A 15,550-nucleotide genomic window follows, 5' to 3' on the forward strand; every position below is an offset into this window, starting at 1 on the left:
AAATTGGCTGTCTTGCAGGAAAACTTGAACTTGGCACTGAACTCTGCTTCTGCCATTGGGTGTCACGTTGTGAATATTGGTGCAGAAGATTTGCGGGCTGGGAAACCTCATCTGGTTTTGGGACTGCTTTGGCAGATCATTAAGATCGGTTTGTTTGCTGACATTGAATTAAGCAGGAATGAAGGTAATGGAACACAGTCCTAATTTTGAAAGTCGTTTATTGGTTATTTTTTTCTAGTCATGCAGACTGTCATGCTTTCACTTAATTGAGGTGATTAGATGATAACTAGAATTAAACATAAGGTAATGTTATAGTGTTATTCAGGAAAATAGCCTAATTATAACTTTCTTCTTTAGTAGTAATTAACATTTGTCTGGCACTTTAGAATTCATTGTACAATAAAGGCACGAAAGCACAGAGAGTTTAAGGAACTTGCCCAAAGTCCCCAAACTTAATATGTATTCTTTTCTGCTCTGACCACACAGTCCCCACCCCATCACCACCCTCAGCTCCACTGCTGCACACCATCTCCTATTATTTTCCATACCTTTTCTATTCTATCATAGATTTAGGCCTCTTCAAAACTATTCTAAATTGCCCCTGGTGGTCTCATGTTTCCTGAATTAGCAGAAGCATCATTCTTATAGGATAGGTTTTGATATCACATCATAGACTTCTAGGATATATAAGCATATGCAATACAATTGTCCTGGGGTGCTCGGAAGTACTACATTATCTTCTCCTTTTGAAGTTTAAAATATTAAGCATCACTCCAAATATTCACATTTTCTTCTGGAAATCACCATATCAATCCTCAGTTACTTTGGGGGAAGAATATATACTGGGGGTTCTCAGTATTTCAGGGTCTCACAATGCCTGTCAACAGTCTTATTTTGCACATTTATCCAAAACTTTATTACACTTACACTTTCAATCCACTCAAAGGGGCCTATATTTAAACAAATAAAATTTTTCTAATTGCTGGCCTCTTCTGAGCAGAGGCTTCTGCACAAGTAGGAATGTTACCTCTGCCCTTGCTTAAATCCCTCAGTGCCAGAGTGACATGGCATGAAGCAGAGTCCATGAAAGATGAAATTTGCCTGTTAGAGGTATCGCTTAGACCTCTTTGGAAGTCAGGCAGTTTCCGTCTTGTTCAATGTAAATCTCCTTTTATCTTATGGGAGGTAGTTATTGCATAAGGACTACACAACTTCTTCATAAAACAGTGCTTGAATTTAGACAGTGCTCTGTACAGACACCCAAGCTTCTACCTCTTACCTCTGGGAATATTTATCAAAAAACCCTTGGCTTCTTCTAGGCATTCAATTCAACAACAAAAAATTGTTGAGCAGCCTTTACATGTTAGATGCTATAGAAAATGTAAAATTGAATTCTATTCCTTTAAAAGTAGGTTTAACACTTCAAGAGTTAATTAGTTATACTTAAATATAAATACCTTAGGGTTTGTATACTCGTTTAATCAAAAGGTTAAGTAAAGGGCTCCAAAATTTTAAACATACTCCCCCAAGTCTCTGATTTTAATATTATTTAAGAACAATTTATGTAAATATATGACATAATGTGAAAATGTTCAACTTAAAAGCTAGAACATTTGGTATTTGGAATGTGAAGAATAATAAAGAATATGTTATAATATATATTTGCTGTGTATTCTCATAATACAATGTTTCTATCTGTATCATAATTATCTACTTTTATTTATCTTTGTTATTAGACTGTGAGTACCTGAAAACCAGGCACTAGGTCACAGTACTTTTAGTACCTCTCTTACTTACTTAATAGAGTGTCAAAAGACTCAATAAACTTGTAATAACTGTTACATGGAATATATTGGTTGTGGGTTTTTTCCTTATAGCCTTGGCTGCTTTACTTCGAGACGGTGAGACCTTGGAGGAGCTTATGAAATTATCTCCAGAAGAGCTTCTGCTTAGATGGGCAAACTTTCATTTGGAAAACTCAGGCTGGCAGAAAATCAACAATTTTAGTGCTGACATCAAGGTAACTGTGCAGTTATCGACACTTTGGGGGAATATAATGACTCGGGAGATTTCATGCCAGCTTAAAGGAGGGGGTCATTCCTATGAGTTTATCACCCAGCCTTGTTGCCTCTTGGCCCTGACGGTAGATTTCAGTAGAGAGATGGAGCCAAGTAAGGAGCACTAGCGCCAAGTCTAGCTTTCATTTTGCGGAAAGGGGTAAAAAGTATTATATTATAGTCCTAACATTTTCTATTCTACCTACTGTTCAACATGGAGTACGAAAGGACAGGCAGTCATGACTCTTCTGTTGCTAACTGCCTTTTCCAGGCCTCAGTGTACCTTTTAGTAAAGACCTGGAAGAGAGAGGGCCTCAGGATTCCCTGTCTCCTTCTGTCATGTGCTCCCTCCTTCAGGCACTGAGTTCTTGAGGGTAGTTACATACTTTTATTTATGTCTGTGTCTCCTACCTCAGCGTCCGCCCTTGCATTACCGCCCTCCTACTAAAGCCCACCTCTAACACAACACCTGGCACATAAAAGACCCACAAAGATTTCTTGCGTTGAGTTGAATTTTGGCACTCACTGCTCACCACGAGCACTAGGGAAAACTCGCAAGGGCGGGAGACATCGGTAGCATTCATTTACCACACGTTGCCTCTGGCATCTCGGGGAGACAGGGCCAAAATCACCAGGGCAGATATCTTGGCATTCTCATTAACCAACTCGACTCTCCAAAATCCGGATGTTGGAACACAGGGAACAAACTCAAGGATCTTCACCAGATGTCACTGGCCAATAGGGCTGTGAAAATAGTCTGCGACCACATCAGTTTATTCAGTGGTGAGAGAAAGTAATGGGATATATTTGCATTACTGATTTCATCAGTGAAAATTAAGGATGGCCCCAAAATTATAAAACCAACTGACCCCACCTCTTCTTTTAATTTATGCAACATGCTTAGCCAGCTATATTTTGCTTTACACATTAGATATGTTCCCAAAAACCATTCATAAATGTATTTTATGTTCGGAGCACATAATTTAAATGTATAAAAGGGAATCTTATATACAAATGAATATTTTTTAAAAAATATTCTGCTTTGAATATTTTTAAAAAGCAGAGGATTGTTAGGTAATGTATGTTCAAGTTCAGATTTTCACCTGTACAGCCCCTTTTCAGGGTAGTAAGTACAGACTCTGTGGGGTCTGCTCTTTACCTGTCTTTCTCAAGTACATAGGGTTAGATTACGAATTGTTTCTGCACCTTTAGTAGGTAATTGTAAGCGAAAGCAGTGCAACTGTAATGCACTACTCCTTGGAAGGAGATAACCCCTATGCCCACTAATGGTATGATCTGGGTTTGCATTCCATGAATTGCTCTGAAGTGGCTTTCACTCACCTGATTCTCCCCGATCTTAGAATCGTTTCTGGCGAGTGTATCAAACTTATTGGGGTGGCTCATTTAAGATGCAGCTCTCCGGGCAGCTCCCAGAGATCTGTGCTTGGTAGGTCTGAGGTTGGATCCAGCAATCTCCATATTGAACAACTTCTCCAGGGGATTAGGATGCACATAATCCGTAGGGTTTACCACAAGAAACATTCCTTTATAATCTGTCTGGACTGTCAAGGCCTAGTAATAGAAAACTGTCATAGCTGGGAAGGTGATCTTCAAATATAACATGATTAAGGAATCTTCACTCCAGTTCCTGTCCTCTGGTACAATTTGACATGTGTGTTGAAGACCCTCCTAAGTGTTTGCGCTTGGTACAGTGGTTTTCACGTTTTGTTCTGTGCAGTGTCCACACAGCCTGCATGCACCCAGTGCACACCCCGTATGAGCAATGCCATTTTGTTTTAGGTATTGGGATTCCAAGTGAAAGTGTTCAAGTGATGAAAGAGTTCAGGGGCTTAAAACAAAGAGAAGCTTGTTTGGTTAAATATATTCAGATAATTAAGGGTTTAATGTTATTTCACCACCTCAAGTGTTAACTCGTTTTAAAATTTTTGTCATTTAAATACATCTTTAACACAGCTAATCTCTTCTCCATACCTTATGGTATATACATATTGTGCTTTGTAATGATGTAACCTGTTTATTTTTTCTTTCCCTATGCTTCCTGGATTTCTCCTGTCCTACTTTTTTCTCTTGCTTGTTTTATCTATCAAGCTTATTGACTTCAGTAACTCAGTGAAGGTACAGAACTAGTTACGTGTTTACTAGCATTATTGTATTGATGACTTCAATAAATTGTAAAGTCATGACAAAATCCAGTTCATCCATATTCAAGGCAGACCTAAGGCCAGAAAAGTGGACTTTTCTGGGGAAAGGAGCTGTTAAATTAGAAGATAGAGATTTGTGTCGTACATTCTCACAAAATCCGATGCAAGTATCCTTCCAAACATGGGACAATAGGATACATTCATTCTTTATAAATGTGATCTCACTGACATTTTCAATTCATTTGTAGGATTCCAAAGCCTATTTTCATCTTCTCAATCAAATTGCACCAAAAGGACAAAAGGAAGGTGAACCACGGATAGATATTAACATGTCAGGTTTCAATGTAAGTATAGGTGTTCTTTTGAATTCTACAAGCTTACAAAGTTGTTGTCAATTTCTTATAAATAACAAGAATTTTTATAATTGCATGTTGTGGTGTTGACAATTTTAAGCATTATTTTAAAATTTATTACTGTAGGTGTAATTCAGAGGCAGAAAGATGCTTTGATTTATGTTAACAGTTTATTCGTGAGTTCTGTAATTATGGTGGCATTGGTTCATATGGATGGCATAAAATATTCAAAGCAAGTGTGGGGAAATAAGCACTAGAGACTAACGTTTTCCAAGTATTTGGATTACAATCACAGTGATAGATTTAATGACTACATATTCATATATGCATCTGTAATATTCCTGTGTTGAGAGTAATGTGAATATGTTTACAAACTGCTGCTCCCTGAAATCCAGTTTGGGGAATTACTGTCACAGAACATGTTCCCTGATTACATCACTTATTTGTTCAATGACCTTGGACAAGTTCCTTCCCGAAATTGGATTTCACTTTGTTCATACATGAAGTAAAGAGTTGGCCTAGACTATTTAGTCCCAACTTTCTAGGATCCTGTTGTTGCTAGTACTCATTAGATGTGGAATGTATTCTACTGGTTTTTAAAAATCCACATTTCTAGCATATTTCACAGTAGGATTGAGTGGATTACACTGGCTAAACCATTTATGCTGCCCTTATCAGAACTGAATTTGTAACTGACTTTGTAGTGCTTATATTTCTGTCTGTTTTTAACTGTGAAATTCTTCAGTTCAGGTCACTCTTGGCACGAACAAGGGGCCCTCTTGTGCACTAAGGGAGCTGTCTCTATCACTCCTCCCTAGTTGATCTTAAAGCACTCCCTTCATTGTCTCTTACCTCCTCAGAATCCTTCAAGGTTTCCCCGTTGACTCTAGAGTTCAATCCGAAATGTTCTGCTGATCATGTAAGGCCCTGCTATACCAGTGCAATTTCCCACTACTCTGTACCCACCACACACACACTCATTTTACCTCTGAGCCTTTCCTCTTGCTTTTCCCCTTGTTTCTCAGTGTCCTTCATCTTTTTCAGTCTTATATCTTCTTTAGCTGTGTATATATATATATATATATATATATATATCCATCCATCACCACATCAAGTTTCCTCATGATCCTTTGTAATTCCTCCCTGCCCCCATACTCCCATACTCCTCCATCCCAGGCAACCACTGATTTACTTTCTTTAAGTTTAGTTTGAATTTTTGAGAATTTTATGGAATCATACAGTATGTATTCTTATTTTTTATCTAGCTTCTTTCACTCAGCATAATTATTTTGAGATTCATCCATGTTGTTGCATGTATCATAAATTCATTCCTATTTTATTGCTGAATAATAGTCCAGTGAATGGATATACTATAATTTGTTACCCATTCACCTGTTGATGAACATTTGAATTGTTTCCAGTTTGGGGCTATTACAAATACAGCTGCTCTGAACATTCATATACAAGTCTTTGTATGCATATACGCATTCATTTATCTTGGGTAAATACCTAGGAGTAGAATGGCTGGGTAGTATGGTATGTGTGTGTTTAACTTTTTTAAGGAGCTGCCAAGTTGTTTTCCAAAGTAGTTGTACCTTCGCACATTGCCGCCAGCAGGACGTGAAAGTACCAGTACGTCCACATGCTCACTGACACCTTAGTGTGGTTAAACATGAATCATTTTAACAGGTGTAGAGGTGTCTCATTGTGATTTTAATTTGCATTTCCCTAATGACAAGTGATGTTGAACATCTTTTCACATAGTTATTTGCCATCCATATATCTTTGTTTAAACACTTTACCCATTTTAATTGCATTGTTTGTTTTCTTCTTGTCAAGTTTTGAGTGTTTTATATATTTTGAATACAAGTCCTTTATTGGATATGTGATTTGCAGATATTTAGTCCCGGTGTTTTTCAAAGAACAGACGTTGTTAATTTTGACAAAGTCAGATTTAGTTTTTTTTTTCTCTTACGAATCATGCTTTTGGTGTTGTATCTAAAAACTTTTAGCCTAACACAAGGTCACAAGCATTTCTCCTTATGTTTTCTCCTAGAGGTTTTATAGTTCGGGGTTTTACATTTAGTTTTACATTTGGGTTTTAGATGTATGTGTTGGGTTTATACATTTGTGTGTGTGTGTGTGTGTGTGTGTGTGTGTGTGTGTGTGTGTTTGGGGTTAATTTTGAATATGATGTGAGGTATGGGCTGAAGTTCTTTTTTGCATATGTATATTTTTTATTTGATTATTTTTTGTTTCACTATTCTACAATGTATTTAACTATTTGAATTTTTAAAATTTTTGGGCTATTTTAAAGCTTCCTTCTATTCCAATATTATCAATGCTTTTTGTTTAGGAATGCCAAGATGATCAATGAATAAGGGATTTTAAAATAAAGATGGTAAATAGCATAAACCAGAGGCATTAAAGTAACAACTGATAGGTTACAAGAAATAAAATAGGCTCTGTGAGAGGAAGTCACTAGGCTCACAGAGAGTCCTGAAGAAAGGCTGAATCCCACTCAATTGCCCATCTGCTCGTGGTTACTGATTGCTCTGCAGATGGTAACAGAGAAGGGTAACACAATAAATACACATTGTTCTGGAGTCCCAGACAGTCACGGCACCTCACTGGAGATTAAAAAACTAAAGATACCACCACCCATTAAAGACAGAGTTAAGACTCTCAAACTATACAATCTGCATGCACCGTGTTGGTTTAGAAGTAACATTCCTCAAGTTCCCTTTCTCTCTTTTTTCCTCCTAGTTATAAAATCCCTTTTCCTTTCACATGACACTGTTTTCCAGAAGAGCTACTTTTGCCCTGGGGTAGACTGGGGTGGAGATGTCTGTTGTAGCTGCCAAGAACAGTCTGGAGGGCAGGTCACTAGAAAGGAATAATCCAAAAGCAACTGTTTCTCCTGCAGCTCCAGGAGGAGGAAGTTTTATTGGTGGGAGGTGGGAATGGTGAGCACCTGGGAAACTATTTTTACATTGGTCTGAAATCATCAGATCTATAACTTAAAAATCTTCACCAAACCATACGTTAGTCAAGAGATCAGCATGCATCTTTCCAGAAGAAAAAAAAGGCAAAATGGAGAAGAAGAAAAGTTAGGAGTCCTAGGAATTAGTTGAAAGTAAGTATTTTTTTTTATAGAAATGGACAACTTTGCTTCCCGGGTGGAAAAGTAAAATAAAACAAACAAAAAATAGTTGAAGAGAAAAACAACGATTTAAAATATGCAATTTAAACTTGAAATAAAATTATCGGAACCTGGTATCCCTGATTATTATTTTTAAAATATTTTCTCATAATTCCATCATCTTTTTCAGCCTTACACCTTCTTTAGGGCTTAATTTAAAAATCTGAACAGGTTTTGCTTTTTTCTTGATGAATTTTGCCATGAGAGATGTAATCTCTATTGAGTTAAATGTATTCTGTCCTTAGATATACGATCTGGTGCCATCTAGGGTATTTTCAAGGTACTGCATATCCAGCACAGCCAACTTTTTGGGGTTTTTTTTTTGCATTCAAAACAATAAGTACCATATATTGGCTAAGAGAAAACAGAATTGTATACCCAGCCTACCATTGTAGGAAAACATTTCTACATTTTTAGTATGGTCTTTTAAAAAATGTCTTCTTATTTTACTTCAACAGGAAACAGATGATTTGAAGAGAGCCGAGAGCATGCTTCAACAAGCAGACAAATTAGGTTGCAGACAGTTTGTTACCCCTGCTGATGTCGTCAGTGGAAACCCCAAACTGAACTTAGCCTTTGTGGCTAACCTGTTTAATAAATACCCGGCACTAACTAAGCCAGAGAACCAGGATATTGACTGGACTCTATTAGAAGGTAACTAAAGGTTTCTTAAATTATGTTTGGGACTACAGAGTGGAAATACATAGGCTACATAGGCTACTACAGAGTAGAAATACATAGAAATTCATAATCTTGACTTTAATAAGTTTCCTTATCCCCTTTAGCAACCGTCTGCTAGAAGTAGTCCCAAGGGCTGAGTAAAAAGTGTCAGCTGATAGAAAGGAATGATACAAGGGAACTTTTAAAATAAGCTAGCCTAGGGTCACTTAGTTTAAGGCCACTTAGTAAACCAATGTTTTATTTTAATATTTTAGAATTAGGTCACTTTTTAAACCTCTCACCAGAAAAATGCCTATATGCATAAAATTTACACACATTTGCACAAAATTTATAAATTTACAATATTTATGTTTCATTCTTCCAGTCAGACTAACTGAAACTGGCCCCAGTTCCTTTCACACTTAACCTACTCAAAAAATAATAATAATGCATGGTAATTATTCGTTTAAGTTCAGGAAAGGCAGAGTTTACCTTTGCCAGATTATATATGCATGAAGTATAGTACTTAAAAATTAACAAATGTAAATAGTAGTTCATTGCATGTCTACTATCATTACTATAAAATCTTTAAATTTTATGCTTTTGAAGTTTCAAATAATTTGTTGCTCTAATATAGGCATGTAAAAGGAGTACATATATGTAGTTTAGTATTTGTTAAATGGGTAGAGGGAAGATGTAGATTAATATGAGTATAGAGGTTTATATGATATGACCCTAGCAAATTTTTAAAATAAAAACTAAACTGATAACATCAGTTACTTTAGAGGTATGGGGATTTGGGGAGATACTGGAGAAGGATTAGACAGAGGAGGAGATTTTAAAAACTTCATACACCTCTAAATTGCTTAACTGGTTATTAATAAGGTTGTATTCTTTACTTTTAAAATAAATTCATCCAGTTTAAAAAAGAAGCATGTATCTAGAGAGAATGTATTTAGAGAGGCTGCTTAGAGACTCACAATGGAGAAAAAGCTCTAGATCTGTAAAGAAGAAATAAAATAATCTTATATGTGGGTTGATGTTATATGCACATATACAAGGTATTTAATGAATATATAAACATTGTGAATATTTTTAATAGGAGAAACTCGTGAAGAAAGAACCTTCCGTAACTGGATGAACTCTCTTGGTGTTAATCCCCATGTAAACCATCTCTATGCGTAAGCCTTCCTACTGCTATTGTAAACAGTTATGAACATCATGAATGGACGCTGCACAAATAATTACAGCTCTAAACCTTTCCTAAATGTTAGTTTGTAGCATATTACTTATATTGGAAAATGTTGAGTGGTGACTCCCATTTTCATTTCCAAATACACAAAAGCCCAGATTATTTCTTTACATGATCATTAACATTAAGTGAAAGAATGTATAAATGTCTTTCTAACACCGTAGGGAACAGATATTTGTATTTTGAAACAGAGACCAGAGGGTGCCTTAAGCAGACCATCCATGATGCCTTGAAGCCTTTGTACTCACTGTTCTGTCAGCCCGGAATGTTCTTTTCCACATCTAATGCGTTATTCCCTTGCTATATTCAAGCCACTGATTCAGATCTTGACCACCACCTACCACTACCTAACCCCTAACCTCGTTCTTTTTTTTTTTTCATAGCAATTAAATACACCCCAAATCATATTATCCATATACTTGTTTCTTCCCTCTCTCTGTCTCTCTCTCTCTCTGTCTCTCTCTCTCTCTCTCTCTGATTTAAAGGCCAGGGATTTTTGTCCTATGTGCCCAGCTTCTAGAACAGTACTTTTCAAACGATAAGCTCTCAATAAATATTTTTAAGAGAATTGGATGGTGTTAGCTCTACTTTCAGCACAGATTGATTAAAAAAATAGGAGTCTTGGATATTATCTATGGTTTTATATATCTTGTTTGACAGTGTAGTGTTATTGTTTTTAAGGAAACATAGGCCCAGCTGTCTGAAAGCATTGATCAAATTCTTTTTAAATCATTAGTGACCTGCAAGACGCCCTGGTAATCTTACAGTTATACGAACGAATTAAAGTTCCTGTTGACTGGAGTAAGGTGAATAAACCTCCATACCCGAAACTTGGAGCCAACATGAAAAAGGTAGATAATTAGGTTGCTGCACGTATTTCTTACAGACTTTTAATTCACAATTTGTTTCTTTTGTTTGGGAAACTCGTTGGCTCTGAGCTTCTTCAGGAAAGGAACTGTGTCTTAGTTTTGTGCACACGTCCATATACAGATTAAACAAGTGAAAAATCTTTTAAGCATTTGCTTTTGTGTGTTTGCAGCTAGAAAACTGCAACTATGCTGTTGAATTAGGGAAGCATCCTGCCAAATTCTCCCTGGTTGGCATTGGAGGGCAAGACCTGAATGATGGGAACCAAACCCTGACTTTAGCTCTAGTCTGGCAGCTGATGAGAAGGTATGGTACACAATTTTAGCTGTTTAAGCTTCACTATAATACAAGTCTGTGATCTAGTCCTTATTTTTAAGCAAATGTATCGATGACTACATCTTTGAAATTTCTGTGTTTAGACTCTGAAGTGAGTTTAAGTAATGAATATATGTTGGATGGCCAATGAGAGCTGGCTTCTTGAAAGTGAGGCAGCAGAACTGTGACTATTTCCCTTTTTGCATAGGAAGCCTGACAGACAGACTTGAGCCTCATTTAGTGTCGGTGAATAAAAATAGCAAAAATTATGAATACCCCATGTATACATTTGAGAAAGATCTCTTAACTGTAATGCTGAAAAGCATTCATTATAACTGGGTACCAGCCAAAGCACAGCTTATTTTAAGTCCTTACTATGGTTGGACTAGTACAAAATGAGACTGCAGTAGACTGTTGGGCTTACTCATTAAAGCACTGAGAATCTTCCCCCCACCAGTGCAAAAGGCAGCTCAATGGCAAGCCACTACGACTTGAAATGTTGGTTGTTTTTTTTTCATACAGTGCAACTCTCTTTCCATGAAATCTAAACCTAAAGAGAAGAAATTAAAGATAAAGCATCTTTCTAATTGAATTTTTTCTCATGAAGTAGATCAGGACCTTTTCTTCTGCTTCTTTTAGATATACCCTCAATGTCCTGGAAGATCTTGGAGACGGTCAGAAAGCTAATGATGACATCATTGTAAGCTGGGTGAACAGAACATTGAGTGAAGCTGGAAAATCAACTTCCATTCAGAGTTTTAAGGTAAGAATTCCATGTTTGACTATTAAACACTGTTTGCTCTAGAAAGTATCTATAATTTGGAAGGCTAGCTTTTGGTTTCTTTGTGAGTGAGAATCATTGTTGGGCCAAAGCGTGATTCTTTTTTAATTCACTGGTCTTTGTTTCTGGCAGCTTTATATAGGTAATCCACGTTAATCTGTACACATTGAAATTCTCAGATGTATTGTCCTTTTACACTAGGACAAGACGATCAGCTCCAGTTTGGCAGTTGTGGATTTAATTGATGCCATCCAGCCAGGCTGCATAAACTATGACCTTGTTAAGAGCGGCAATCTAACGGAAGATGACAAGCACAATAATGCCAAGTAAGGGATGCTGCATAATATCCTGGCAAGAGCACAGGCGTTATAGTCAGGCAGACCTGCATTCTCATTCAGGTTCTGCCACTTGAGAATGATGTCACCTGGGGGAAACCTCTTCTAGCCTCAGATTCCTCATCAGTAAAATGGGATCAATCATACTTACCTTGGAGGGCTTCCCTGGTGGCGCAGTGGTTGAGAGTCCGCCTGCCGATGCAGGGGACATGAGTTCGTGCCCCAGTCCGGGAAGATCCCACATGCCGCGGAGCGGCTGGGCCCGTGAGCCATGGATGCTGAGCCTGCGCATCTGGAGCCTGTGCTCCGCAACAGGAGAGGCCACAACAGTGAGAGGCCCGCGTACCGCAAAAAATAATAATAATAATAATACTTACCTTGGAGATTTTGAAATGTATAAAATCTGTAAGAGCCTAGCGTTGCACCTGACCTAGTAGGTAGGTGCTCAGTCAGTCGTTGCTTTAGTAGATTACAGAAATAATGTATGTTTTAATGCAACTTAGCTGCAAACTCACAAGTGAAAGATGAGCTAAGAATAACCATGCCTTTGATAAGAGTATTCTTCTGTCGCACTCTTTTAACGCACATTATCTAGTGATGTCTCTCTTACTGTGCATAGACCAATTTACTATGTATGTTGAGTTTATTATCTTGGTCCCTTAAGTGGGTAGGATGCTAAACCCTCCGGTGGAACTGTGCCTTGAAAGTTTCCTGTGTTTCAACAGTATTGAGGTCTTTTCCACCTGTCTTCCCTTCTCCAAAGACCTAGACTGTGATCTGGTTTCATGGGTAACCCATGAAAACTTTCCCAGTACACACTGAAAATCAGCCCCCAGCTGGGCTTCACAGGATAGCTAAGAAACATTACTGCAAAACTTCGTGGTTAAGCACGTCATTTCTGCCCTCAAAAAAATATTTGTAGCGTAATATGATAAAGATTTAATATCCATAATTTATAGAGAACTCCTGAGGCTTCTTTTTCCAGATGCTTGATCATCTTTAAAGATTCCTGTTACAGAACACCTAGAAATGCCTTGTGTATTAATTGAGGGAAGCTCTTGCAGATTTCCCCAGCTGGACATGTCATGTTCTTTTCTCCCTTCCTTTCTCTACACTTTGCATTCCTTGCTTCGGCCACTCTGGCCATGTACCATGTAGGCTCTCTCCCCTCCCTTGAATATTTGGAAGTATTCACTGCATCTACCAACTTGTATTTTGCGTCTGGCATAATTTTTTCCACCCCAAATCTCTAAGATCTCATGAGAGTTACTATTATCTTATTACATGCTCAACAAGAATATCAATCTGGGTAATTATATATTCTAGAAAACTATTTTTTTCATATCAAATCAGTGCTCCAAAATTATTTCTCATTTTATATTGTAGAAAAAGAGTGAATAAATATTATCAGCCCAAAATAGTAGAGCTTAAAAATCTGGTGTCACTTATAAGTGACCTCGCAAACAAAATAAAACAGAAAACAAAATAACGAAAAATGAAATCATTCCGATTTGAACTTTCACTATAGAAGTTTTGCGTCCCAGACAAATGATTATATAAGAGGAAATACATGTCTCATGTTGTGCCCTTGACTGACCAGAATTTCACCTTAATTATTGTTTCCTCCAAAAATAGGTACGCAGTGTCAATGGCTAGAAGAATTGGAGCCAGGGTGTACGCTCTCCCGGAAGACCTTGTGGAAGTAAAGCCCAAGATGGTCATGACTGTGTTTGCATGCTTGATGGGCAGGGGAATGAAGAGAGTGTAAAATAACCAATTTGAATAAAAACAACCTTGCTCCCAAGTGCATGATTAGCAGGTCAGCAATTTCCAGGTGAAGTGCTCATGGCTTAAGGAACCATTGGTTATTTAAAGGACTTTTAACAAGACTAAGCTCATCATGGGAGCCCTCAGGGGAAAGAGTTTTAATAACAACTCCTCTTTCCTGTAGTCAAGGTGGATTTGTCATGCCCACCTGAAATGTGCTCATAGCCAAATCATTTACTCGCTCCTCCTAGATCGCTGCCCTTGACGTTTCCCATTGCTGTACGTATTTCTCTCTGTTTCTGTTTCCCTCTTAGAATGTCCACCTCCTGGGACTTGCTTAGATGATTGGATATGAATATTATTAGACAATAATTCTGCTTTTCATCCAGTATGCTAGTTCTTATTCAAGAACTGTGGTCAGAGGGTATTTGGATATGAGTATCCTTCGCTTATCTCTCTAGTACTGAAAATTTACAGAAGTAACTGGCTGTGTAGAATGTAATAGAAGCTTTTCATATTCGTTTATTCTTAAAAATCAGTATCTTTTTACAGTATTCTTTCTACATGATCCTTTTTTGTACATTTAAGAATATTTTGATTACATTAAATAAGACTGCTGATTTTGCTACTTTTTTAAGGGGTCTTCAAGTAAGTAAAAAACATACATTATAGGTAGAAGAAAAATGTACCTTGAATTTCCATCTTCCCTCTCACACCGAAGCTGTAAACAATTGACATATTTTGTCTTAAAACACTTGGTTCAATATATGCTTATTTGTTTTAAAACCTGTATCATCAAACTCTCTCTTTAGATTTAAAGTGCTGTTGAATATGACACTTTTGAGGAGAGAGTGGGCTCAGAATTTAGGCAGGATACGGTAGGCCAAGTATGCTAAGTGTATAATAAATTTTCTAATTTTACACCTAAGACAAGGAGATGTGGTCACTAAAAAATAAACATATATGTAGGACTTAATGTACTCTTGCTTTGTCAAGCTGTTTGCTATAGTTTTCAAGATCACAATGTTACTCTAACTCTGAAAAGTGATGTAATCTGGTAGCAATGTATTAGTTCAAATAAAGGCATTTACATAATAATTAGTCTCTTCATGCTTCTGTCCCTTAGTAGTATGCCAGTAATGTTTGCCAGGTTTTTTCCTCCAATATTCTAACTCTTTTTCTGGTGTACTTTATAAAATGATGTTTGTTAAATTTAAGCTTTTGGAGCTGAATTACAGGGGCTGACTGAGTTAAGGATACGATCAGTGGGGTAAGATTACCAAAATTTCCTTATCCAATTTCTCCCTTTTTCTTTCTTTTCCATCTCATTCACTCTTTTCAATGTTTGATTTTATACAGAAGATCGAAACAGTGGGTATCAGAACAACCAGGGAAGAGAGATGGTTTACGTTAGGTTTTCTCAACCTCATCACCATATGGACATTTTGAGCTGGATAATTCTTTGTTGGAGGTGGGAGGGAGCTGTCCTGTGCATTGCAGGGGTTTAGCTCTATCCCTGGCCTCTACCCACAGATGTCAGTAGCACACCCCCAGTGTGTAGATAAAATATGTCTCCAGACCTGGCCAAATGTTCCATGGTGGGAGCAAAATCATCCCTAGTTGACAACCTGTTGTTCATGGTACCATTTCAAGGTTTTGTGTGAATGAGTAATATGAAATGTAGTCCTTTGAGGAAGTGCATGGTGATGATACTATAAAATATTTTGTATTTATAGTCTTAAGAATAAGAAAGACCTCTCTTAGTATGATACAAACCCCAGAGACATAAAATGAAAGAA

General features: G+C 37.3%; 1 protein-coding gene across 1 annotated transcript; it reads left to right on the forward strand.

Annotated features, from left to right (window-relative positions):
- Positions 1-3: 3 nt before the first annotated feature.
- LOC132514374 (plastin-3-like) lies at positions 4-14,849 on the forward strand (the record flags this gene model as incomplete). Its single annotated transcript, XM_060138981.1, has 10 exons — positions 4-184; positions 1,878-2,020; positions 4,468-4,563; positions 8,233-8,428; positions 9,537-9,615; positions 10,423-10,537; positions 10,726-10,859; positions 11,508-11,631; positions 11,851-11,975; positions 13,620-14,849. Coding segments are annotated over 10 exons (1,326 nt in total), but the record flags the coding sequence as incomplete, so codon positions are not given.
- Positions 14,850-15,550: the final 701 nt, after the last annotated feature.

This window comes from Lagenorhynchus albirostris, unplaced genomic scaffold, assembly GCF_949774975.1.
Source record: "Lagenorhynchus albirostris unplaced genomic scaffold, mLagAlb1.1 scaffold_319, whole genome shotgun sequence".
Taxonomy (NCBI): Eukaryota; Metazoa; Chordata; class Mammalia; order Artiodactyla; family Delphinidae; genus Lagenorhynchus; species Lagenorhynchus albirostris.